Source organism: Cenococcum geophilum (assembly GCF_001692895.1).
Source record: "Cenococcum geophilum 1.58 unplaced genomic scaffold K441scaffold_19, whole genome shotgun sequence".
Lineage (NCBI taxonomy): Eukaryota > Fungi > Ascomycota > Dothideomycetes > Gloniales > Gloniaceae > Cenococcum > Cenococcum geophilum.
In genome coordinates, this window is record NW_027137577.1 from 2393726 (window position 1) to 2408891 (window position 15166).

The 15166-nt window shown below is 46.4% G+C and overlaps 4 protein-coding genes across 4 annotated transcripts; 3 read left to right on the top strand and 1 right to left on the bottom strand.

The window, feature by feature from the left end:
- Positions 1-1177: 1177 nt before the first annotated feature.
- On the top strand, positions 1178-2288 carry K441DRAFT_686998 (ser/Thr protein phosphatase family protein; the record flags this gene model as incomplete). Its single annotated transcript, XM_067652047.1, has 2 exons — positions 1178-1627; positions 1728-2288. 2 exons carry the CDS (start codon positions 1178-1180, stop codon positions 2286-2288), a joined length of 1011 nt encoding a protein of 336 aa, XP_067504500.1.
- A 2508-nt stretch (positions 2289-4796) lies between these two features.
- K441DRAFT_686999 (WD40 repeat-like protein) lies at positions 4797-6699 on the bottom strand (the record flags this gene model as incomplete). The annotated part of the gene is made up of 4 exons (XM_067652048.1): positions 4797-4841; positions 4896-6380; positions 6440-6579; positions 6633-6699. The coding sequence occupies 4 exons, from the start codon at positions 6697-6699 to the stop codon at positions 4797-4799; spliced, it is 1737 nt and encodes a 578-aa protein (XP_067504501.1).
- A 271-nt stretch (positions 6700-6970) lies between these two features.
- K441DRAFT_659460 (cytochrome C oxidase subunit I) lies at positions 6971-8799 on the top strand. Its single transcript, XM_067648539.1, has 2 exons — positions 6971-7575; positions 7630-8799. Exons 1-2 carry the CDS (start codon positions 7175-7177, stop codon positions 8330-8332), a joined length of 1104 nt encoding a protein of 367 aa, XP_067504502.1. The 5' UTR covers positions 6971-7174; the 3' UTR covers positions 8333-8799.
- A 3426-nt stretch (positions 8800-12225) lies between these two features.
- On the top strand, positions 12226-14764 carry K441DRAFT_659461 (uncharacterized protein). The gene is made up of 4 exons (XM_067648540.1): positions 12226-12802; positions 12853-13489; positions 13541-14438; positions 14492-14764. The coding sequence occupies exons 1-4, from the start codon at positions 12284-12286 to the stop codon at positions 14565-14567; spliced, it is 2130 nt and encodes a 709-aa protein (XP_067504503.1). The 5' UTR covers positions 12226-12283; the 3' UTR covers positions 14568-14764.
- The last annotated feature ends 402 nt before the right edge of the window (positions 14765-15166 follow it).

The window sequence follows — 15166 nt, forward strand, 5'->3', positions numbered from 1 at the left end:
CAGGTCACCCATACCAGAAATAACAGTCCAAAGGGACTGGGTGACTTGTTTGTTTGTGAGAGTATCATATTTCAGTCCCTAGAATACAAAGTGAAATATTGAATTTAGTGGAAGAGTAGAGAACTGACTTAGAAATCTAGACAAACAAATTATAGACCCTAAGATATTATAATCCACTAAATTACTTCCCCTGAAACATATGAGAGTTAGTTCTGCACGCAGGGATTAATTGATGAAACTAAGCTGAGCGGCGAAGAAAAACGGGGAAATGGTACGATACATATGAACATCTATCGGGTTTCTTGAAAATATTTACTGTGACGGTTTAAGCAAAGAGATAGGTCTGCCTCTAACCAAAAACGTAATCAACTGAGTTAGAAGCCGGGGGCGAGCTAAGCTATTGCGTCGGCCATTGTTCACGTCCATGGTTTAAAGGCTTTCAACGTTCACTTCACATCGGGAAGCAGTTGTTGCGTTCCCCATCCAGTAAAGCTAACGCACCACTATATTATTTAGATCACAAAAGGCATCAAATTACCCGAGAGTGGCATGTGAACTTCCCCTGTTCAGTGGACAAACATTTCCATGGATGCAGCCTGTCGAGCTGACGTTCAAGTCTAGCTCTCATGGCAACACTCTATATTGAAAGAATATCCGCAAGTTCTGGACACACTAGTCTCTCTCTGAGAATCTATCAGCCTAGGAGTGATACCGAAAACCACGGACAAATTGGTGGTTTGATTTTGATTTGATGGCTGAGTTTAGGGTGTAGCTGAGTCCTATAGGTCCGAGCTTATAAAGTATAATATAATATAAGAAAGTAAGATTCTACAGAAAGTAGCTTTATTTTATTAATAACAAGAGTTTCTAGTGCTAAAAACTCAGCAAGTACAGGCGCTAGGGGCTAAAGTTTATCTAGTGTAAATTTGCGCAACGCGGCGTATTTACAACACTGGCCGAGTTTTCGCTCTGAGGTTCGGACTCTCTGGAATCAAGCCGATCAAAGCGACACACGACTCATTCTGGAACAAGGACGACTCGTTCCGGGATGAGGCAGAAATGTTCCGGAATATCGTGTATACCGGCATCAGTCGGAGTATCACATCGCTTCGCCTGCAGGAACTTCCCCACATCTAGTCAGCCTTGCATCCCAGACGCCCGCGCCATAGCTTCCACCATGACCTTCCCAACCTCGTCACCACATCAGTCAATCAAAACGCGTTTCCTCATCATCTCAGATACCCATAGTGCACAATTAAGCTTGCAAGAAAATGAACCCCAAGCTTCTACCCCTTTCCCCTTTCGCAAGTCGTTACCGAGCGCGGACGTCCTACTACATTGCGGTGACTTGACGAGGATTGGGCAGTTAAATGAATACCGAAAGACATTAGATATGCTGGAAGATTGTGATGCGGAGTTGAAATTGGTCATCGCTGGCAATCATGATATTAGCCTTGAGGAATATTATCAGAGGGAGGGCATGAGAATGCATAGACACACGTTTGACCCTAAAATGCCAAAGCAGGCAAAGGAAATGTGGACGGGAGAAGAGGCAAGGAAATCTGGAGTAACATATTTAGAGGAGGGTTCCCACACCTTTATACTGAAATCAGGAGCGAAGCTAAGGGTATGTTTCGTAATATTTGCGATTCTTCCAGCTCTTCATTCCTCCAACTATGATTCATTAGCTCTACGAAAATGAGGGATAAAATCTAACGTCACTCCAGATATATGTCTCGCCATATCAACCTGAGTTTTGCAACTGGGCTTTTCCGTATGAGCGCGGTGAAGATAGATTCAATCCTCCAGAAAAAGTTGTGTCTGGCGCAACTTCTATCGTGAAGAACCCAGTTCCAGACTTCCCCCAAGTTGACGTTATGATGACGCATGGTCCCCCGCTAGGACGACTAGACAAGACGTTTAGAGACGAAGAAGTCGGGTGCGAGCATTTGCTGCGCGCTGCTCGAAGATGCAAACCGCGCTTACACTGCTTTGGCCATATTCACGAGGGATGGGGCGCCCAAAGGGTTTCGTGGAATCCAAGCGAGTCGCTAGATCAGGATTGGCGCAAGCATGTTGCGCGGGCGGAGCCGATCGCGGTTGATCATAGTAAGATGGTGGGAGAAATTGCTATGCATGTGGATATAAGCAGCTCGTCCGCCGTGAAGCCGCTAAGATTTGGTAAGGAGACCTTGATGGTGAACGCTAGTATCATGAACCTCATGTACCAGCCCCAACAGAGCCCGTGGGTGGTGGATGTGGATTTGTGCCAGGCGGATAGTGATTAAGGCAGGGAAGTCTTTTATCTCAGTTATTCATATAGGGCATGAAAATATCTCTGAAAACCTTCCAGACTCCTTTTCGTAGTTTTTAATTTGAATATCGTCTGCAAATTGGGAAATATTTGTTTAGGTCTGTCGATGCGCGCGGACTAGAGTGAAGTAGAGTTGCCGCTAACGTGGAGGCATCAAGTGCCCGGTGACTGCAAGTTACCGCAAGTTATTTCACTTCAACCACCATGACCAACGCTTTTCCTCAGTCATCAGAAACCGTCAGCTTCTATCAATCCTCCAGTTCCTTATCGTAACCATTATATGGTCTCACCACCATTCTTCTGATTCACATAAACACAACATGGATCCATGTTCGTCTTTGCCAATCTACGAAGACCCTCCAGTGGTTCCTCCGACGACACTTAATCAGCAGAATTATATCGCGGTGTGGAAAGGACGCGACAATACTCTCCTTCATGGCGGTATATACGATACACTCGTACATGGGAGGTTGGACGGGCAAGCTCGCCGTGAGGCAAAGCAACTTTTCATTTCCGAGCTTCCTAATAAGCCCGAAGGCCAAAAACCGCCTTCCGTCTTCGATAACTCTTCAACGAGTAGCGAAGAGTTGTTTACAATACCAACGATATCCACTGATGGCTACCAAGAATTCGAGTGGAAAGTTACAAATAGGATAAATCTGCTCAAATCATGCGACATTTTAAGCGAAAAGGATGATATTTACATCAGTACACGTATAGGGGACCAGCTGCGAAGTCTAGAAGCCGTGGTGAAAATAGGCCGCCCAAAAAACATCACTCTCACGACAAAGTCGGCTCTTGACTATGTCAAGGAATACAAACAATTGAAAACCCGCTTTAGTCATGGGGATATCAGCCAGAAGTACGTGTTGCCTAACTCCTTCACACCGAGTTTAAAGCGATTAAGCCGGCGAATTAATTACCTGCTAAGATAATTGGTTCCCAAGTGCTAACAATTATCGACCCTTCTAGGTCTGATGTGTCAGTGTTTATGCCTTACGCTCGTCTACCAAACCCTTGCGACGTAGTTCCTGGTTGGCAGCTGGACTTTGATGCCCTAAACAATCTGATTCCTCCTCTTCGTCACCGAATTCCCTCTGTTGTCCCCTACTACGAAAGAGTTCATCAGTGCTACAAGAAAATGGAAGGTATAGGGAAGAGACTTGGGCAAGATTACAACAAAGCTCTTGATGCTTTGCTTCAGTCCCATATGACGAAGATAGATTTGGATGATGCGCTTGCGCAGCCAGCGACCAGCCAACACGAGATTGCTCACCTACAGAAAATATACAGCGAAGCCCAGGCCACATACCAGGACTGGATACGCGAAGCCTTGCAATTCGAAACTTTCATATCGAGTGAAAATGGACGAGCCTTCGTAAAACTAACAGATGATTTCGTTAAATTAGTACTTCCATTAGCTATTTCTGTCGCTAATGGGGGGTTAGACGATCAATCCGTTGAATGCTCGATTGCGGCACAGGATCAGGCCTTCCGGGATAGAAAGAAACAACAGGAGAAAGCATTGAAACATGCTCCAGGAGAACAGAAATGTCAAAAATTAATCAATTTGGACCATAGCTCTTCTGGTCAATTCAACGGAAACAATTATGAATACAGAGATGCCGTAAGAGCCCCAGATCACAGTAAATGCCGACCTTGGTCAAATCCTGTAGCGCCTGCTCAAAATACATGTAACGCTTCATCTCCATTGGATGTATTCAAACATGTAGATTGTCCAGTGCCACTGGAAGAGCTATTGACAGCATATGCGCCATTGGTTTACAAAGCATGGCCGGTAGCTGCATGGGTAGTCTGAACAATATCCTGAGAAAGGGAGGACATAACTAGCATTGTGGAATAGATGGACGGAAGGTGACTTTAAAGCGATACAACCTGGATCTTCTCATAAGGCAGAGCACTCGCCTCATATAGTAGAACAGGATTCTATGGTGGCCCACAGTCGCGTTAGCAGCGGATAGTTGAAGGAGCGTAATCGGGATTGCCTGACGGTAGCTATGTATGAAAGTGGCCGTGAAATGTCGACTTTGGTGATCAGCAAACGCCGACATGCCAATGACGGAAGACGCCGTGATCCCTTCTCTTAGTTGTAGACGGCTATAATGGACGGGTAGAATGGTTCGGATGTGACCTCCAACCCCCCAGCCAGCTGCTCCACACTAGCCCCGCCAAGCTCGGCACGTGCCTCCGCACCATGACTTGTGCCCCTGGACAGTACTCAGGCGCGTCAGGTTTGGATATAAAACTTCAAACTTCTTCGGCTTCTAATCAGAGCCCGCCATCTGCCCGCTGTCTGGTAGGGCTGGCATTTAAGACGATAGGCCTCCGCCAACTTTCATCATATCCTTCCAACGTCGCGTCACGAGCCTGCCTTCCTGACGTGTCCCTTACCCAAGTCCAAACACTAACGCCTGGTTATGCGCAGAACTCTTCTACTGATGAATAAAATCTTACTCTAATTTTAAACCACCCCCGTTATTGTTCGCTGAAAATTGATGATCGCAACCTTACTAGCGTCAGCAGTGTTCCTGAGGCTAGAAAGAAAAGAGACAAAGCAAACCTGGTTTCCGAGCGCGTACGCGAGCTTCTTGCCATCAGGGTCCCATCCTAGACTACATTCTCCCTCGGCATTTGCATCCCACTCCTCAGTGTGACCTTTCCAGGCGGCCTTTGGCAGGCCCCCTGATTCTGGGCTCCACACTGTAACAGTGTCGAGTCCTGCAGCAGCGACTAAAAATCCATCTGGTGAGAATGCAAGACAGCACGCAGGTCTGTTGCTTTCCATGACTAAACGATGTATACATTCGAACGGTCTGTTAGCATTCCACACCTGCGCAACACCTGCAGTGGAACTAGTTACAAGCAGACGAGGCGACGACGATGAGTACGAGTTTTGGTTGGGAATTGGCTGAAACCCTAAGTCGCTAAAATACTCGTCGGGATATGGGTGCGTTTGGAGCGGCGCTAAGTCGTTGGGGTGAACAATTCCCAATGCCATCTCTTCAAATGCGGCGCAGGCAATAATGCCACATACTGGATCATACTTCACGCTCTCCCAGTTTCCGTCCGTATCGAACGATTTTTGGCATTTCAGCTCACCGTCAATATCGTATATAGACAGGAAATGATCACCACACACAACGAAACTTGTGTCGGTCATCCAAGCCGCATCGAGTATTGCCTGTTTCGGGAAAGCAATAAATGGAGGGGTCGTATCGTCGTCATTCCAGACCTTGATACTCCCAGCGACATCGTTGGTGGAAATGCTTAATAGCTTTTGCGAAGATCCATTCCACCGAAGCGTAGAGACCATCCCCGCCACGGATGAAAGGATACGAGCTTCCGTACCACCATCAGTCAGCTTGATCAACTTGTCGGTAATCATTTTCTCCCCTTCTTCGTTTACTTGCTCTTCTCGGGCAGCAAGTGTGGCTTCCTCATGCGAATTCCAGCAAATAGCTGTTGTAGTGAAATTGTTGAGTGGTATTTTAAGGTCCCTCGAAGGACCTCCAGAATGGCCAGTCCCTGAGCTTGGTATGAGGTGGAGCCGCAAAATCGATTTTCCAGCTGTAAGTAGAATTGGAGCTTGTGAAGAACCCCAAAGGGTATGCGTCACCACTTTTCCCGGCTCTTTGATCTTCACATAAGTTGTTTCAGGTGCCAGATCCACTACCTTTTCCGTCTGAATCTCTGTACTGTGGCCGATGCTGAGTGTTGATATTGGCAACTCCTCTACAGTAGGAGATTCCATATCTGACACTATGGCCTCAGACTCACCACGTGAAGTGTGAATAACTTGGGAGACCCCATTATGATCTAGATCCATAGCATCGCCATTGGTGCGTTGCTCCATGCGCTGTTCAACTACTCCATTAGTTTTCCTCTTCCGCTTTCCTCCCTTGCGGGGTGCGTTATCTGGCGCAGATCCATTGGTATCTTCTTGCACTTCATGACGAGGGATGTCAGCGTCCAATGTTAGCGTTGCACCATTGCGCAGTGAAAAGGGTCGTCCATGATCGCGCCCGAAGTTATAGCGGTGCTGGCCCTGAATGAGGTCAGACTGGGTACCATCTCTTTACTTGTGCGACTACATGCCTGTGTGACATCTGCCTGAAGTTTATCAAACCAGAGACCATCTTGTAAGATGCTGATAAGGGCGTGTGGAATCACATTCTTTGCAAACGGGAGTGTTTCGGGATCACGAATCCAGCTACGCGAGAGCTGCAGAGCCGCATTACCGTACCCTAGACATCGTGAGTAACTACATATACCTTAATTCTAGGCCTACGAGCCTTACCAGCTTCTTGTAGATATCTCCAGACTAGGTAGTTCACCACGTTGGAGGAGAGCGCCTCAACGGTCATCGCGCATGGCCGTCGCTATCAAGCGCGAAAGATGGCATTCACAAATGGATTGTCGCGTCGCAAGGGCCGGGGGAACGTGATGGAGAGTCTTACGGAGGAGCAAAGCAAAATATTGAAACGGTGAATAGAGAGAGTGATACGACGGAGGATTGAGGAGCTGGAGGCTGCAGGGCGCAATGGGAATTCTACTTGGCGGTCTTGGTGCTCGGCTAGGGCTTGAGACCGACCCTCCAGATCGACAAGACGCTAACAAAGCAAACGGCGGCTGAAACAAACGCCAGCTTCCAAGCGGAAGCCTGCGAAGTCATCAAGACTGCCATCACGACTACTGCACCACCACCGCAAAGCACCGTCGGGGAAGGCTGCTTGGTGAAGACCGAGAGTCAACCTTCTCTTTCATCCATACTCCCTTCTTCGCCTCCATTCCAGACACGAATAAGTCATTCATTCTCAATACCTCCTTCACGATCCGAGTATGGCACCACGCATCAACTTACCACCCTTAACACGGAGTCTCCTTGCCTCACTGATCATCTTTACTGTTCTAAACACCATTCTAAAGCCGCAAGGCGACTGGGTTACAACTATCGAGAAGCCAATAACGAGTGTAGGAGATGGTGTGCCATATCTGGCAATTGTGCCAGGTAGTTCAATTATATATCCTTGGGTATTCCTATTGGCCGCGGTTGTAGAGCAAAATGTGTTTGGGTTATTAATCACCGGTCTGACGATCTTTTACGGAGGGCGGTACCTGGAGCGAGCATGGAGTTCTAGGGAGTTCACCAAATTTATTCTCTTCGTTGCTATGATACCCAACCTGCTTAGCTTCTTCATATATGCCCTTTCGTTTGTCGTTTCAAAGAGCGATGCTGCACTGTCAGTCCTTAACCTATACCACTGGCCTCTTCATATCAGCTAACAACTATCTAGCACCACAACCATCTCCGGCGGGGTGGCTATCCAAGCTGGCTTTCTTGTAGCATTTAAGCAACTGGTCCCTGAACACACTGTGGCCATCGCCAAGGGTCTTATTCGGATGCGTGTGAAGCATTTCCCTGCGATATTTCTCTTCGCCAACACGCTATCAGGTGTCGTCTTTGGAACAGAGACGGCTTTATTCTTAGCGTGGTTCGGTTTCTTCACTGCTTGGGTCTACCTTCGCTTCTACCGCACAAGCCCGTCCCTTTCTTCGGCTGCCACTGGAGACGGCTCCGTTATACATGGAGACGCTTCGGATACGTTTGCGTTCGCCTATTTTTTCCCCGAACCAATTCACACACCTATCGCAAGGCTATCAGACCAAATTTACAACACTCTGATTACGTTTAAAGTTTGCACACCTTTCTCAGCCGAGGACGTTGATGCAGGAAATGAGCAAGCTATGGCTCGCGCAGAAGGCGGGCTGCCCGGCTTGATGAATCCCAATGGGCGCAGCGGACGAGGAGGCGGAAGGCGCGAAGAAGCTGAAAGAAGAAGAGCGCTAGCGCTCAAGGCGTTGGACCAACGGTTGCATGCTGCAGCGAACAGACCTCAGGCACCTGCAGCCCCGGCAGCTGCACATATGCTTGGGGAGACAAATTATGAACCTGAGAGGCACGACGAGCAGGGTAGAGGCGAAGATGAAAGGTCATAAGAGAGTATTGGAGGCGTAAGAGGCGGCTGTACTCTATAACTCTGTTTTCGTCGATTCTGGCTTACGAGAGCATTTTTGGCTAACGGCGTTACATTTTTCTAAGCGTAGATACCACTGCCTTGGTGTATTTATCCATATATTCTTGTGGGCTTTTCGCGCCTTCAACTTGGTCGTTAGGGCGCTGGCAAACTCTAAAACAGTTTTTCACTGAAATACTCCACTATGTCATTTGATTGGAACGCGATATAAGAGCTAGATTCTCAAGTTTAATCCCACAACAACAAAGTCGTGGTTTTGAAGCCGGGTGACTAAGATGGTGTTAATAAACCCCAAGTGCGAATCCCAATTCGGTTCGTCAATAATTCCCCGCAGTGCGGCGTTGATCGCTGGTTGGTCAACAGCAGCATCAAAGGAGAAGACTACTAATTTAAACGACCGAACGGGTTGTCACAGCATGCAAGTTGTGGATAGCGTACGGAATGCCCTCGTCATGATGGAAATTGATGCACTAGATTTACCGTAAAGCAAAATCTCAGTGAGGGTGACGCATTAGTATGTTGTTGAAAAGTCAAATGGCCTCGCCTTTGTTAAAGTCGATCGATACTCCATTATCCGAGAATAATTTCATAAATCTCATATCACTATTAGCCGCTGCTGCCCTTGTCTTCTCAACGAGTGCTGCGTTAATATACCCAGGGTGAAGCCTCGCTTGTAGCAATAAAGTCGTCATTTCGAAGCGCGTTCCTCCCTTCTCAAGGACAGCGTTACCTGGAAAGCCTTTCTTCTGGATGGTATTGTGGGATTGGAGCTAATGACGATATTTAGCAACTCGAGGTCGACACTTTGAGTTGCAAATACGAGGGCTAATCCGTCACGAGCATGCACATCAGCGCCGAACTCTAACAGCGGTCTGACTACCCGAATTCGAGCTTCCCAGAGCTCAAACTTTCTCAGAAACCCCGAAGAGAGTAAAGACTTATTGGAGCATTGCTCCAGGATTAATCTTGCTCTCTCTGAACGAAACCCCGTAACTTCTAGCGCAAATCTTAACACCCGGCCAGTCAAATCTTCTGTAATCGTCTTGCAACGTAGGATAGCATCTAGGACATGGTCATTACTAAGATCGAGATATTTTCTAAGCGATCTTCTCTGTTAGAAGTTGACATCTGCATCATATCTTATAAGAAGATAGATGATATCAAGATTCTAGTGCCTGTCATCGGTTGTGAGTATTAAAGCTTACGCGAGTAGATCCCTAGTAACGCCCCTTTCCAACAGCACACTGATTAGTTGAACATGGCGGAGTTTTTCCTCTGTACGATTCTAGTGCGACTGGTAGAGTTGTTGAAACAGTTTATACGGATGACCTGGCATTGCAGAGACGGCTTAGAATATCCAAATCTCCTTTCATGACTTCCCGTTCTCGAAATTTACGCAGTGTGTCCAACAGTCAGCTAGCTGCGAGCTTCAGCTTTTATAGCTGACTGACTGCGTCAATTGGACCGCTCGCTGTCCGCTGACTGCAAGTTAAGGTACGCTGACTGTCACGCTGTCAGCTAGCTGTCCCAATTAGGAAAGTTATATAGACTTTATAGTGTTTCATTGCGGATTTTTGGCAGCACCTCTCTATATACAAATATTAACGTTGCCCAATCAAATCTAACCCTAATTCACCCAATATAGTATTTAAATATAGCTAAATTCGTCCTACGCACCCATAGATGTTTAAAAAGGTAGAACGTTTGGTGGTGACGTCAGTGGTAAGGTTAGAAAGAAGGCATTAGTGAGGGCTCTAGAGGCTCTGTTTCTATATCAGATTTGATTAAATACGAAGCTCTGTTAAATGTATCTTACCAAGCTAGCTTTTCTGCCTTTGTAAGTAAAGCACCTGGTCTTTAAGCTAGATGGTAGAGCTTACACAGCCAGAGCCTTTTTTTGCCTAAAGGACCGTCCCAAAAAAGGTCTACTCTATGCTTCTATATTAGTGATATAGGAGCTTTGCTTAATAGCAACCGCTTATTAATAACCCAGTATCCGTATTTGCCGGTAAGCTTGCCGTATATTGTTAGGTAGAGATTATCCCAATTAATAGGAAAGATACAGCCATAGTTCCGATTTGCTAGAGGAGGCTCTCGCGATATAGAATCATCTTAATCGCCCAATTCGGTATCATCGTTAGTTGGAAGGCAGTTAATCCACAAATCCTATGCGGTGCTAAAGGAGTTAAATGACGCGTAGATTATAAATTAAATAAGGAAGAAGTAGAGGAGGAAGTAGACGAAGAAGCTCTACTGCCTGGCTAACGCGTGAAATATAATGTACGTTGCATTTTATATAGGTAATAAAATGGTAAGCTTTAGCATGGGTTTCGGCGCGTAATAGAGTTATTAGGGAAAATGCTTTATTTACTATGGCTAAGCGAGAGATTCCCATAGGGTTCCTATTGCTTAGCGTATAATTAACTAACCAGATTATCCGATTATCCTTAACTTCTACCAAAGCTTTAACCTACCACTAAATCTTACCGCCAAGACAGCGAGCTGTCAGCTAGCTGACTGCTTACATTAGCAGCCTCTTGGCAGCGAAGCTGACAGCGTCGCTGACTCTTGGACACACTGAATTATTTACGCTAGCCTTGTGTCAGACTAGGACATTGATAAGAGTGAGATCTATCAAGCGAGTTAATTCTGTGTGCATTATCCACCCCGCTGCCGGCAGTATCCGTAGTAAACAAAAAGCGGGAAGCTTCCAATCTTTCGGTTTTCGTATTCATTTGGCGAAGGAGCGGAAAGAGCCCACTAAGTGTGGTCGGGAAAGGCCTTCCTTCAGGAAGAGGCCCGGGTTTAGGGAAGTCTTTTGCGGTCATTGCTGAACGTTGAGCCCGGCTGTCGTCATTTTTCAACGGACCCTATTTCCCACAAGCAGAGAAATGTGAGGATAGTCATCTTGTTCGACTATAAAAGTTAGCCATCGACCGAGCGGTGAGCCACTTGGTCCCGTCCGTACAAGCTGTTCGACAACGTGCAAGCGTTTCTCAGATGCCATTCTGTGTCGAATAAAACACATTGCGGTTGACGCATTGGTCGCTGAGACATAATTAGCTAGAAGCATATCAGCAATCTGCTAATTCGAGTTCACCAAGGGGGATATTGTAAACTCTTCGCTTCATTGTAGTCGGGGCAACAGCGCATTGTATCAAAATACGAACGGATTTTGCCCAGTCATGTTTCACTGCTCATACAAGTAATTGTAAGAGCGGGTCGGTGTTTGGATGCAATCCGTAACATGGAGAAACTCTACAAAGCGTTGTAATTTCAAGAGGTCCGAGGCATTTATGACTATCCCAAGAGTGCCAAGGAGCGATGGTGGCAAAAGCCTGACTGTGCCCGAGGCCATCGCGAGAGATAGTTGGTGGTTCCTCGCTGAAAGTGCTTGCTTCCAGGCTAAAGCCTCATAGAGTTTAGATTTGCACCGTAGGTAACCGTAACTGGTATCGCGGATACTGGATGGCGAATTCTAACACGGTAAAATATATTAAGATCTTAATGTTTTCGGGGCTTGAAGTGACCCCTAGACCAAGGCCTGATCACTAGCTGAGACGGCCTTTGCAAAAGACAGAATACACGTGTTAATATCTGCACCATACCGTAGCAGTTCCTGGATGCATGGGATATCCTTTGCAATTAGGGCAGCTCGAAGGCCCTCGAGGGTTACTACCTTTCGCGAAAGTGTTGCGAAAATCTTAGTACAGTTTTGTGACCCCCTTGGCGAGATTAAAATTTGGTACGTAGCGGAAACCCCACGTTCACTGGCCAGATCCGGCATGGTTAATGATGAGCCGAGGCCGCCGTCACATGCTTTGATCTATCATCATCTTTTGAGTAGACTATACACTATGCTTCAGCAAACTATACAAGACCTTTTAGATGCTCTATCAAGCCCGCCAGAACCATGGTGGCCCAGTCAAAGCTATTGTCTGCGAATGTTCCTTCGGATCGGTCCATCAAACGCCTGGTGAACGAGGTGACAACACGATACCTCCAACATCGCACAAGGATATCGAAAGCTGTATATCTTACATTATTTATCGCCCTTATTAATAGGATACGGAATGCTATCTCCGAACAAAAGGCTGCTTCCGTGCGACAGACAGAAGCCCGCAGGCGACCGGGGACAGAAAATGCAGAGGGCGAGGTAACATCAAGAAAGAAAGTCGAGTTGAATCGAGAATTCTTCAAAAATCTATTAAGACTGCTCAAGATTGTGATACCCAGTTGGAGGAGTAAGGAGTTGAGACTTCTCATCAGTCACAGCGTCTTTCTGGTTCTCCGTACACTGATCAGTCTGTACGTGGCAGAATTGGATGGCAGATTGGTGAGCAATCTTGTTAGAGGGAAGGGTAAAGATTTCATCACCGGCTTGGTGTGGTGGATGATGGTAGCAATCCCAGCAACGTTTACAAATTCCATGGTATTACTCGCTGAGAGGACCCTCGGTTCTATACACTAACCCTCTCGCAGTTGTCCTACCACCAATGCAAACTCTCTCTCCAGTATCGGACTCGCCTTACGAATTACATTCACAATAAATATCTCTCCCACATGACCTTTTACACACTCTCAGCGCTTGATGACCGAATAAAGAATGCGGATCAACTCATTACGGTCGACGTTGCGAAGTTCTCGAACAGTCTTGCGGAGCTTTACTCTAATATCGCAAAACCCGTCCTCGATATGATAATATATAATTACTCGTTGTCAAGGAGTGTGGGAGGGGAAGGACTCTTCTTCATGAGCCTGATTGTGCAACTATCAGCAAGTGTAATGCGGGCTTTGACACCTCCTTTTGGAAGATACGTTGCGGACGAAGCTCGTCTGGAGGGCGAATTCAGGTTCCAACATTCTAGGTTGATAGATTATAGCGAGGAGGTGGCGCTATATCATGGACATGAGGCTGAGAAAGATACACTTGACAAGGGGTATTTCACACTAATCAAACACGTGAACAGAATATTGAGGAGACGATTCTATCATGGCGTTATGGAAGATTTTGTCATCAAATATTTCTGGGGTGCTCTAGGATTGATGCTTTGCAGTGTGCCTGTTTTCTTCAAGATACCTGGTGTAGCTGGAAATAGTATGGGTGATCGGACGGAAAGTGAGTATATTAAAAGAGACGTTAAAGGGCTTAGGCTGACTACTCTGATAGGCTTTGTCACGAACCGGCGGATGCTGCTCATGTCTTCAGATGCCTTTGGACGCGTGATGTTTTCTTACAAGGAGGTGACAGAATTAGCGGGGTATACTTCGAGGGTCTCGACTCTTTTGAATGTAATCGATGACATTCAAGCAGGCCATTTCGAGAAGAAGCTTGTGTCGTCGGCTAACACAAAAGAAAATGCCGCGGTTCTTCAAGGGCGTGGCAAAGCTACAGAAGGCGAGGATATCGAGTTTATCGACGTGCCAATCGTATCACCAAATGGAGACATATTGGTTCGCGCATTGAGCTTCTCAGTAAAACCTGGAGACCATCTGTTGATTGTTGGACCGAACGGGTGTGGTAAATCATCGCTATTCCGGATTCTAGGCGGACTGTGGCCGGTCTACGGAGGTACTGTGCGGAAACCACCGTTCGAGGATATATTCTATATTCCACAGAGGCCATATCTTTCACGGGGAACACTCCGCCAGCAGATTATCTATCCTGATGGTATACGGGAAATGCGCGACAAAGGAATCACTGACAACGACCTACATCAGATTTTATCCGTTGTAGAGATTGAGTCTATCATTGACCGACCTGATGGTTGGGATGCGGAGCAGGAATGGACAGATGTACTGTCCGGTGGTCTGCAGCAACGAATTGCAATGGCGCGACTGTTCTATCACGCTCCTAAGTACGCTATCCTAGATGAGTGCACCAGTAGCGTCACTTTAGAAATTGAGAGGGTTATGTACGATGAGGCGAAACGGTTGGGAATTACCCTGATGACTGTTAGTCATAGAAGGAGCTTGTGGAAGTATCATAAAAACATTCTGCAGTTTGATGGTCAAGGCCATTACATCTTTACTAAGCTAGATGCTGACAGGAGGCTGCAACTAGAAGAGTAAGTGTTAGTTTATTATGCATTCTGGGGTCCTAGCTGACGAAATTATTCAGCGAAAAAGAAGAACTCGATCTTCAACTTAGAGGTATTCCCGACATCGAGCAACGTATCACTGACCTAATATCATAAGTCCTTCCTATAGGGCTTGATCCTATTTGAAGGCATTTTCACTACACGAGTGAGAGTTCGAAGGTATTTTGTACCACTGCCTAGTGCCAGGATAAATATCGCATCTTTCAACTTTACACGGTAAATAGATTCAAGAAATTTTGATTTCCCGATTCGTTTGTTATGTAGTGAGAAATTAAAGTGAGGTCAATACCGCTAAACTTGTACTGAACCAAGTCTGCGATTTAACTAGCGTGATGAAAGAGGCTGCAGCCCCGAAAGCAATTCTGAGTACCTAGATGGTTTAATTATGCATTGTACGTGTAAGATTGAGAATTTTAGGGATTTTACACATGTTGGCATATGCTGTTTCATACCGTCAAAGCGTGCAACCTAATTTCTTGCCAGAATGCTGCATCAGCGCGACAATTCGTCCTGACCCTTTATTTCGGTGCACGATGATGATGAAGTTTATTCCGCCCGGAGGCACTAGGCCTAAATGGCACTAGTACTATATTACATATTTTCGCTCCCTTTAGTCTCGCCATATTCTCGTACAAGCCCGTACATATGCCTTATTCAGTACTCCCTAGTGTTACTTATGCCTTATTCTGCGAGAT